At 42.4% G+C, this 11,248-nt stretch overlaps 1 protein-coding gene across 1 annotated transcript; it reads right to left on the minus strand.

Annotated features, from left to right (window-relative positions):
• Positions 1–662: 662 nt before the first annotated feature.
• On the minus strand, positions 663–10,859 carry klhl38b (kelch-like family member 38b). The gene is made up of 5 exons (XM_061820064.1): positions 10,447–10,859; positions 4,363–5,583; positions 4,130–4,271; positions 3,633–3,738; positions 663–2,420 (listed from the first exon to the last, which is right to left on the minus strand). The coding sequence occupies exons 2-5, from the start codon at positions 5,580–5,582 to the stop codon at positions 2,131–2,133; spliced, it is 1,758 nt and encodes a 585-aa protein (XP_061676048.1). The 5' UTR covers position 5,583; positions 10,447–10,859; the 3' UTR covers positions 663–2,130.
• Between the last annotated feature and the right edge of the window lie 389 nt (positions 10,860–11,248).

An 11,248-nucleotide genomic window follows, 5' to 3' on the forward strand; every position in this document is an offset into this window, starting at 1 on the left:
TTACCGACACCCACCCACCCACACACACTCCACCCACTGTCCCCTGAACTTCATTTGCTGGCATGCAGCCTTCGACTGCACCGTCTGACCCATTGACTTTCATTGAAATACACTCAATGGTAATACCTGCTGTCACATTGTGTTCACCTACCGGCTGACTTGGCATTATAAATGTCATCCGATTAGCTGATGCTGACTTTGCAAAGGACTCGAGATGTTTTCAATTTAGCTGTTAAGATTTATTGCATTCTCATGAAAATCAAATCAAATAATGTGCCTCAATGCAGATCATTAGACTATCCATCCGTTTGGTTAACTGCTTATCCTTACTGCCTTTTTTTTAAAACTGAATGTTCAGCCAAGCGAATCAGACTTGGATTTGACGGCTTCATGTCTCTAATCTTCCTCTCCACGTGCTGTAAAATCTAAAACAGTCTGATTTGACAGGCAAACCTGAGCTTTAGTTGTGTGTGGAACAGACGAATTAAGTTCTGAAAATGATTTAGAGACCTTCTTTGTAAAATTTTATATATTGTCAATAATCTCCTGTTTCTCAATGCGAAGAACCTGCCTGGTCCAAATAAAGGTTCTGTCTGTGTGAGCGGCATTAGACATGTTGAGACATGCGGGACTCGTGTAACTCATGTTTCATTTATTGGCAGGAAACCAGTCACTATGCAGACAAATCTGAATAATGAAAATAAAACTCATTTATATATTCTTGAATATTTAATTGAGATAAAAAAATTAAGTTTCTGTACAGGTACTACGAAATATGAAAATTAAACAACATATGGAACTTTATACATAGAAGAAACAGTAAAAATCCCAAACAAGAAACAGTAGGAGGTTTACATGACAAAACAATTACTCCACGAATTATAAGGAAGAGTAATTATAACAAAACACTTGTTACCTTCAAAAAGACCACCGATTTACTGGATGCAACAGTATTTAACAGTATAATCTGTAAAACGGGGATGAGAAAGACCAATTTGGAAAAACACTGAAAATGTCTGTCCATCGGGGGATATTTTTTGCTGCTATCGGAACACAGAGTGCACAGCACTTTGACAAGAATGTCCACGTTTTGTATATGTTCGCTTCGACATGTTGATACCGTTTTCGGTCCTATCTGCACGGTTACACTTTTTTCAAGCCATGCCCGTTTGAAACAGTTTTTGATTCCAGCATCCTTGTCAATTGCCCTCGCTCGATCTTCATCCTTTTTTTCTAACACTTTCGCCATCGTAAAACTTTGAACACACCGTCGCTCAGTTCGCGCCATCTAAGTCCCACGCGCCATTACTTGGCTAACTAACAAGTTACACTGCGATTTCTGAGAACCGAGAACACATGTACATGGCAATGGTGAAACTTGATTAACCACTAACGTGATTGGATCATTATACTGAATAACTCTGTTGTCCAATCGAGTAATCTGCCGCAAACAAGTTTTAATGTTTATGTCGCAAAATGCAAATATTTACACAACCGAGAAAGTTAGAACGGCATATAATAGTCGTGCTTGTGCTAGCACTAAGCTGAACTTGCAGCTTGGAGCCCACCACCGAGAGGCAGGCGCAGTACAGTATTCTTTTTAAGGGGTAGTGGGCAAGTGAGTGACCTCAAGAACAGGAGCCAGTCACACTCTTGTCTGTGAGTGAGCGTCACTGGATGAGTTGGAGCCTTCCAGCATCTCCCTGTTAGCGCTCTCATTTTGTATCTCTGTTTGACTACTTGTCCTTTTCACTATGTGGCTCAAAGTGCATCAGCGACTGTGACTCTCTTTGCCCGAATGCGAAGGCATTACAGTACTTTAATTACTCAATTTTTTCGCTTCATTCAAGCAGCAGCTTATACAGAAACTACTCAAAAACAGATCAAGCAAAAGCTCATAAATGAAATTAAGAAATGCATATTGAGGCATTCAAAAGTCAAGCTGACACTGCATTTAAGTCACACTAATCGATTGACCAATTCTTGTTTTTGAATGAACCTCAATGTTGTGTCTACGAGGGAATTACTCAAAAGTGGACCTGATCCAAAACACAGTTAATTTTTAAAATGAGTTATTTCTACATCAAGACAGCCTTTCACTTTGATCAATATGGTAAATGACTCTCACTGCTACAAGTTAGTCCACGTCTGTGGCACACAAGTCAGCGTAAGAGAGCCGTGGTCAAAGAGTTTATACGGAAGACTCCCTTTGGCAGTCCAAGCATCTGTCTTTGGGTCGTAGCACTCCAAATTGTCCGAGTCCTCAATAACGTCGTGGCTGTTGATGTAGCGTCCGCCGGTGATGTAGAGTTTGTTATTGAGTGCTGTAGCTGAATGATGCATCCTCCTCTCTCTTAAGTTGGCACACTTGAGAAAGGAGTTAGCCTGAGTGTCGTATGCAATCATCCTCCTTGTATATCCTGCAACAGGGGAGACATTCATGTGAGACTGCAGGTCTCCAACAGAAATGGTACAATCTAAACACAAATAATGAGACACGTCTTTTTATCCATCTCATTAAAGCATTTGGGATATTTTGCTCCAGCACAACTTTGCCCCGGTGCAGAAAATGATGCACATTAAGCATGCACAAATGAGTTTGGTGTGGATGAACTGCAGCAGGAATTGTGCATGAATTAAAAAATAATAATAATGGAAATCTCACAGAAACACTCCAACAAGCTTGTTGAAAATGTTCTCAGAGGAATGCAAGTTTTTATTGCTGGAGTCTTAGTATTTTAAATTCATTTTCACTTCCTGTGGGAGCAACAATATGGAGATTCTACCTACTACAAGCAAACAATGTTTGTTTTTTTACTACCTATACAGTACTGTACAAAATCAACCACTCTATATATTTTTCAAAGCCAGCATTATCAAAAGATTAGGACAGATTGAGACTGTACTAATGATTATAGATTGACGGTCCTCTTACATTTGAGTTGTAGAGAGAAACTTCTGACTTCATTTTTGAATTAATTTTATTTTTGTGTTAGTAATGCATATTTGGGCAGCACAGTAAGACAAGTGGTCCGAGCATCTGCCTCACAGTTCTGAGGACCCGGGTTCAAATCCCGGCCCTGCCTGTGTGGAGTTTGCATGTTGTACCCGTATCTGCGTGGGTTTTCTCCAGGCTCTCCAGTTTCCTACCACATCCCAAAAATTTGCATTAATTGGAGTCTCTCAATTGCCCCTTGGTAAGATTGTGAGTGGTACTGTTGCTTGTCTCCGTGTGTCCTGCGATTGGCTGGCAACCAGTTCAAGGTGTACCCCGCCTCAAGCCTAATGAAAGCCGGGATAGGATCCAGCACTCCTCCGACCCTTGTGAGGATAAATGGCTCATATTATGGATGAATGGCTAGTTTTTCTTTTTCTTGAATATATCTGCCTTACAGTTGTGAGATTTAGGGTTCAAATCACAGCACCTGTCTTCCTGTGTAGGTTTCACAATTGTTTTCATATTTTCCATCGGTGTGAATGTTAGTTGAATGGTTAATAAACAGAAATAACTATACAATTATCATCATTATCATCATCATAGCATTGCAAAAACAATCTAATGAGTCTTTTGCAAAAAAGTTTATTTCTTTCTGAGTTAATTCCATTATTTTGAAGATAACCTATGGCGGTACCTCCAATAATGTAGATTTTTTCATCAATCACGACAGCAGGAGCAGACACATTCTTCACTGTTCTGGTCTCCATCTTGCACCACATGTTTCTGGCAATGTGATACACCTGCAGAGGTGGAAATAGGTGAAAAGAAACCGACAACTATTGGTTCTTGTGAAATTGCATGTTCTCTTTGTGATTTGTGTATTGTTTTTAATCCAGGTACTCCGTCTTCATCCTACTTTCCGCAAACACGTTTGTTGCATTAATTGAAGACACTAAGTTATTTATAATCTAGATGTGAATGTGATTGCGAATGCTTGTTCAGGGGGTTAGGTTTAGGGAGTAGGATTAACCCTAACCCTAATCTAAATCCATCTAACCCATCATTTGATTAGGATGGCACCTGGGATAGGCTCAAAGCCACCTGTGACGCTAATGAGAATAAACGCTACAGAAAATACTGTAGATGGTTGAAAAGATGAGTGGTTCTAGTGATAGCTGTAGTGAATGTTACCTGGATGAGTCGGACTGGCTTCCGCATGGCATCTTCCCCTCCAAACACGTACATCCTCTGGTTGGTAGCGGCCACAGCGGGATTGAGAACAGCATCAGGCATGGGAGACATGGTCTCCCATTGGTTGAACATGCTGTTGTACCTTATAGCATTGTAAAAAGTGATGATACTCTACTTACAGTATTGGTTAAAGTATTAAATGGAACAAAAAAAAAAAATCTGTCTCATGTTACCTTTCTACGCTGTCTGTCAGCCGTCTGTCAGAGCCAAGTCCGCCCAGCACAAAGATAAAGTGCAGGTAGGACACACTCTGGTGAGCAAAGCGAGGTTCCAGCATAGGCTGGGCAATCCGCCACTCGTTGGTTTTAAGGGAGAGCGTGTAGACAGTTGTGCTGACTTGGCGGTATTTTGAATTGGTGCTCAGGCCTCCAGTAACATACACCACACTGTGAAGGGCCACGTAGGAAGCTTTGTACAGTCTGATGGGAAGTTTGGCCAGACGCTTCCACTCCTGGCACCTCTCATCAAAGACCAAAGCTTCTCTTGAGGTCTGCTCGTTGTTCTTCCTCCCTCCTACCACCACCAGATTGTCATGGTAGATGCAGCGCCTTGGTGCAACCCATATGGGTTTGAAGTCACCCGTCAAGCCCCCCAAAGATTTGGTGCTGACGGAAAACATGAGGCGTCGGACTGATTCGATCAGCTCAATACAGAGTGTGGAGGACTGGATCAGAGGGTCGCTGGCAATGAACTGGAACAGGTATGTGGGGTGGATGTAGCGAAGCCGCACTTTCTTAAAAAGGTCACTGATGGAGTACCACCTGGATGAAGGGTCATGGTGGATCCAAGCAACAAGTGTATCAAAGACCTGCTCCTCCTCTGCACAAAGACTATCATCCTCCAGGTAGTCCATCAGCTCTGGCAATGTGAGCTCGCACAAATCCTCTGATTGAGACAATTCACAGAAGCTCTTCATCGCCATATCCTTTGCCTTTTCTCTCAGAGTGTTACAATTCATGATATCTGAGAATCTGATCATACTCAAGCAGTTGTCGGGCCTCACCTGATCCTGAAGAAAACTGGAACAGGCCTCGAAAAGGCCATCATACTGTAGCATAGATGTGGCCTGCATGAGGGGCAGCACATTATCCATGCTAATATGAGCCAGGCCAGTATATACATAGTCAATGATAGTGTTCAATATGGCTGAGGTTAGACCCTGCAGGCTGATCCTGGCCTGACGCTTCTCCATGAAGTTATTGCAGAACATAGCTCGGAAGTAGGGGCTGCTGGAGACCAGGACGTTACGGTGGCAGTGGATCTCGGTGTTGTCGGAGCATAGTAACACATCTGTGAGAAGTTTCTCCTGTCTGAGACTATTGAGCTGATGGAGTATGTTGGATGATTGATCTTTATCTTTGTAGTGGAACACCTCCATTGCTGGTCGGACCATTCTGAGGAGTGACACATTGCAAATTAACTGATGTCAGGGGGGAAATGTTCAGGAACTGCTGCTGTCTGTATATCTCGCTTTAAATATACAAAGCCAAGTTTCATCGAGGGGGACTTCGCCATTGTTTTTAATTAGAGATGGGCAAATACTGATGGCAGGTATCAGGCCAATAGAGCTCGTGCACACGACGTCAGAATTTTCACTGCGCCATATTGACGGTCAAACAGACCTGCTCAACATTGTGGGAGACATTGAACCGGAGGAGAATATTTATAATACCCAAGACCTATTGTGCTGTTGGTTGTCACAACAGATAAAACAGATATTCAGAGATCATTCTATAGCATACCAGCTGAAAAGACCAGAAAAGAGCGATGGATTTCGGCAATTAAATGTGATGGATTGTGCCCAATCAAATACACACGCCTGTGTAGTGATCACTTCATTTCAGGTAGGAATTATTCTTAATCTCAAATTACCAGCAAGTATTTATAACAGCAAAAGAGAAATTCTGGAAGGAACTAGATGAAGTAGTTCTGAGCATCCCAGACAGCGAGAGAGTTGTGATTGGTGCAGATTGTAATGGACATATTGGTAAAGGAAACAGGGGCGATGAAGAAGTGATGGGTAAGTACGGCATCCAGGAAAGGAACTTTGAAGGGCAGATGGTGGTGGACTTTGCAAAAAGGATGGAGATGGCTGTAGTGAACACTTATTTCCAGAAGAGGGAGGAACATATAGTGACCTACAAGAGCGGAGGTAGAACCACACAGGTAGATTATATTTTGTGCAGACGATGTAATCTGAAGGAGGTTACTGACTGTAAAGTAGTGGTAGGGGAGAGTGTAGCTCGACAGCATAGGATGGTAGTATGTAGGATAATTCTGGTGGTGGGTAGGAAGATTAAGAAGACAAAGGTAGAGCAGAGAACCATGTGGTGGAAGCTGAGAAAGGAAGAACGTCGTGCGGCCTTCCGGAAAGAGGTGAGACAGGCTCTCGATGGACAACCGAAGCTCCCGAAAGACTGGACGACGACAGCCAAGGTGATCAGAGAGACAGGCAGGAGAGTACTTGGTGTGTCATCTGGTAGGAAAGGAGAGAAGGAGACTTGGTGGTGGAACCCCAAAATACAGGGAGTCATACAAGGAAAGAGATTAGCGAAGAAGAAGTGGGATACTGAGAGGACTGAGGAGAGGCGAAAGGAGTACATCGAGATGCGACGTAGGGCAAAGGTAGAGGTGGCAAAGGCTAAACAAGAGGCATATGAAGACATGTACACCAGGTTGGACACGAAAGAAGGAGAAAAGGATCTCTACAGGTTGGCTAGACAGAGGGATAGAGATGGGAAGGATGTGCAGCAGGTAAGGGTGATTAAGGATAGAGATGGAAATGTGTTGACTGGTGCCGGTAGTGTACTAAATAGATGGAAAGAATACTTTGAGAAGTTGATGAATGAAGAAAATGAGAGAGAAGGAAGAGTTGAAGAGGCAAGAGTGAAGGACCAGGAAGTGGAAATGATTACTAAGGGGGAAGTCAGAAAGGCACTACAAAGGATGAAAAATGGAAAGGCAGTTGGTCCTGATGACATACCGGTAGAGGTATGGAAGCAATTTGGAGAGATGGCTGTGGAGTTTTTGACCAACTTATTCAACAGAATACTAGCGGGCGAAAAGATGCCTGAAGAATGGAGGAAAAGTGTTCTAGTTCCCATTTTTAAGAACAAAGGGGATGTTCAGAGCTGTGGGAACTATAGAGGAATAAAGTTGATGAGCCACACAATGAAGTTATGGGAAAGAGTAGTGGAGGCTAGACTCAGGACAGAAGTAAGTATCTGCGAGCAACAGTATGGTTTCATGCCTAGAAAGAGTACCACAGATGCATTATTTGCCTTGAGGATGCTCGTGGAAAAGTACAGAGAAGGTCAGAAGGAGCTACATTGTGTCTTTGTGGATCTAGAGAAAGCCTATGACAGAGTACCAAGAGAGGAACTGTGGTACTGCATGCGTAAGTCTGGTGTGGCAGAGAAGTATGTTAAAATAGTACAGGACATGTATGATGGCAGCAGAACAATGGTGAGGTGTGCCTTAGGTGTGACAGAGGAATTTAAGGTGGAGGTGGGACTGCATCAGGGATCAGCTCTGAGCCCCTTCCTGTTTGCAGTGGTAATGGATAGGCTGACAGATGAGGTTAGACTGGAATCCCCTTGGACCATGATGTTCGCAGATGATATTGTCATATGCAGTGAAAGCAGGGAGCACGCAGAGGAACAATTGGAAAGATGGAGACATGCACTGGAAAGGAGAGGAATGAAGATTAGCCGAAGTAAAACAGAATATATGTGCGTGAATGAGAAAAGTGGAGGGGGAAGAGTGAGGCTACAGGGAGAAGAGATAGCGAGGGTGGACGACTTCAAATACTTGGGGTCAACAATACAGAGCAATGGAGAGTGTGGTCAGGAAGTGAAGAAACGGGTCCAAGCAGGTTGGAACAGCTGGCGAAAGGTGTCTGGTGTGTTATGTGACAGAAGAGTGTCTGCTAGGATGAAGGGCAAAGTTTACAAAACAGTGGTGAGGCCGGCCATGATGTACGGATTAGAGACGGTGGCACTGAAGAAACAACAGGAAGCTGAACTGGAGGTGGCAGAAATGAAGATGTTGAGGTTCTCGCTCGGAGTGACCAGGTTGGATAGGATTAGAAATGAGCTCATTAGAGGGACAGCCAAAGCTGGATGTTTTGGAGACAAGATTCGAGAGAGCAGACTTCGATGGTTTGGACATGTTCAGAGGCGAGAGAGTGAGTATATTGGTAGAAGGATTCTGAGGATGGAGCTCCCAGGCAAAAGGGCGAGAGGAAGACCAAAGAGAAGGTTTATGGATGTGGTGAGGGAAGACATGAGGGCAGTTGGGGTTCGAGAGGAAGATGCAGGAGATAGGCTAAGATGGCAAAAGATGACACGCTGTGGCGACCCCTAACGGGACAAGCCGAAAGGAAAAGAAGATTTATAACAGCAAATTCACTCATTTGAGAACAATGCGTATTTTAAAAAAGAAAATAAACCGTCTTTCACAGAGAGGTTTAAGTGTGGCAGCGATACGCTTACATGTACGGAGGAGCCGTCTCCATGTCCTCTGTTTTTTCCAATCATAGTTAATGAATGCGAGTTTGTGTAAAACCAGGGCTCATTTATTTAAATATTGGTATTTGTATTGAAAAAAATCTGAGTGAGTCCATCACTATTTGGGATATATTCTTGATTAAGAACAGATCCAGTAACGAAGTATTTGCATGCGTCCAGACTTTTATATGCTTTCAAACTTTTCTGTGTAACTCACCAGATACATGTGTATTTCCAGTTGTCCAAGGCAAGATGAAGCAAATTAACAGTCCAATTTCTTATCGGTGAAAACATCAACTTCGGCATGAAATATGGGTCCTCTATGCCAAGTCTCTATCATTTTTTCATGTACCTTCGTTTATTATCACCTTCTAAATTTTCAACGGTATCGGACAACACTCTGATGACGTGCTATAAGACGTATTTTCATTTAGTCTCAACGGAATTAACTTGCAACAATCCTTTGTTTGACCAGCAATATGGAGAGTCACATGATTTTACAATGTAGGTGTACGAGCTCTAAAGCAGCCTTATTCAATGTTATCGGATATTTGTGAAGGCTGTCGATAGCAGCCAACAATACTCGCGACAAAAAAATCCAGCACAGAGTAAGTGCTGCTTGCCGGTAGTTGTCACTACACTGTGTTGGTTTGACTTAATGTGAAATTAAGGTCTGTTCACAATTATCTGTCATTGAGTGAATTGAAATTCAATGAAAAAAGTACTCGTTGTGCTGGTACTCAGTAGTGGTATGATGAATGAATACTAACATTGGGAACATGCTGCAAAAAAAGTGATATTGAACATCCTTACTTTTCACGCAGTTGTTGCATGTGTTTGGATCAAGTATTATTAAACGTCAACAAAGTCAAACACTGTCATCATTTATGTTGTTCACTGACACGAGAATCCACAGACAGGTTGATGGATTAGGTGAAAAATTGTCCTGACATCTTCCATCCAAAAATGTGCCTCACTGACATAAATCCTACAGATTCTAAACGGTTAGTGTCACTTTGCTGGTTTTGTGCCTGCCTAATCGTTTGGCTGACTACTTGTCTGAGCATTTGATCAGCTGAATTACTATTTTTGTCATGTGGCCTCTATTGTCTGACAGTGTTTCATGTATCTCTTGTTCTTTTCATTTTCTCTCATTGGCCATAACAGTAGGTAGACCTACACACCCCAATAAGATCCAATATAAGAGGTGTGTTTATAACAATAACATTGTTAATAATGTAAAGTGGTCAGCAATTGAGTGGCACCCATTAAGGATGAATGCTGCTGAAGTACTGAATAACCTCGAGATCACGATTGACCCGAATGGGGGCAAGAATTATGGGATACTAATGAGTGAATGCATGGATGTTCAGAGGTATTAATTCAATATGGTGCTTATTACATAAATTAGGTGAGTAAAATGGAAGCTCTTTGATATACAATCGTACAACACTAACTACTGATACCTCAGACATATTGTTTCATTTATCACTGAGTCTGTCACTCATCTATTAGATCCACCTATTTTTATGGCTCCAATCTAAATGTACTGCACATGTGTTCCCAATGAAGTGTGCACATGTACAGACAATAAGTGCAGAGAACAGAACAGAAAGGGACTTGAGTTGCAAGGCTACGTCAGCACTGATAATTTTATTGTAAATATACAGTATTAGGTAGTACGTAATCCAATCTATTTTTCGAACTCTTTGCAGATGAGTCTCAGACTTATTCGATGACAACACTTACCTTCTTGCCTCTATGAAAGACTTGTTTCGGGGTCCTTCAAAGTGTTTGCCGCAAGCACTCAGCAGAAAAAGTGACGTCTTGACATTTTCTTGTACTTTCTCCCACTTTACTCTCGTGTCGGTGCTGTGTGACTCTGCGATCCAGAAGGGGCTGTCTCTTTGTAGGATCGTGCCACATGCTGCTTGTTGTTATGATCCCCTTCCACGAGGCCTCTGTGTACATTCCAGCCCTAAATATAGGCCCTGTTTGGCAACACCACCGCATTCTCACATGTGACATGAGGGAGTGCTTTTGATTTCAGCGACATCATTTTAGCTGTGATCATCGATAACATTGACTTTGTTGATATCTTGTGGTGCTCAAACACAAACATGTATCGCTGAAAAGAAACAACCAGTCATGGCCCTGGCGAGTCATGCCGCATAAGTCATTGTGAGTCCTTTAAAAGATTTCCATTGGCAAGAAGCTTGGTTCTGCTGGCTCAAAGTACTGTAATATGTTCAATGTAATATGAACTACACAAGCAGTAGATGTCGCAATTTCATAACCGTTAGGTTTGTTTCTTGGTAGTTTGGGTCGTACTTTTCAAACAAATCACATTGAGTTATTATATTCACCTTTTCCTTGGACCCTTTCACAAGTGGTGGTTACCTCAGTAGAAGTGTTTGTAATTATTATTGTTATTAAATATTTTCACTCATCACATCATGGCGGGGTCGACATGAGCCAAGCAACATATTTCGCAATTTGACCCCTTAATTATTGCTGTGCTCTCATTCCACATCGCCATCAGTGGTGGTTT

This window comes from Syngnathoides biaculeatus, chromosome 5, assembly GCF_019802595.1.
Source record: "Syngnathoides biaculeatus isolate LvHL_M chromosome 5, ASM1980259v1, whole genome shotgun sequence".
In the NCBI taxonomy this organism is placed as follows: domain Eukaryota; kingdom Metazoa; phylum Chordata; class Actinopteri; order Syngnathiformes; family Syngnathidae; genus Syngnathoides; species Syngnathoides biaculeatus.

Coding starts and splice junctions, on each gene's coding strand:
- klhl38b (XM_061820064.1), bottom strand. CDS start 5,582: ATGGTCCGACCAGCAATGGAGGTGTTCCACTACAAAGATAAAGATCAA. Junction 4,272..4,362: donor CTGACAGACAGCGTAGAAAG/GTAACATGAGAC, acceptor CAATGCTATAAG/GTACAACAGCATGTTCAACC. Junction 3,739..4,129: donor AGCCAGTCCGACTCATCCAG/GTAACATTCACT, acceptor CCACCTCTGCAG/GTGTATCACATTGCCAGAAA.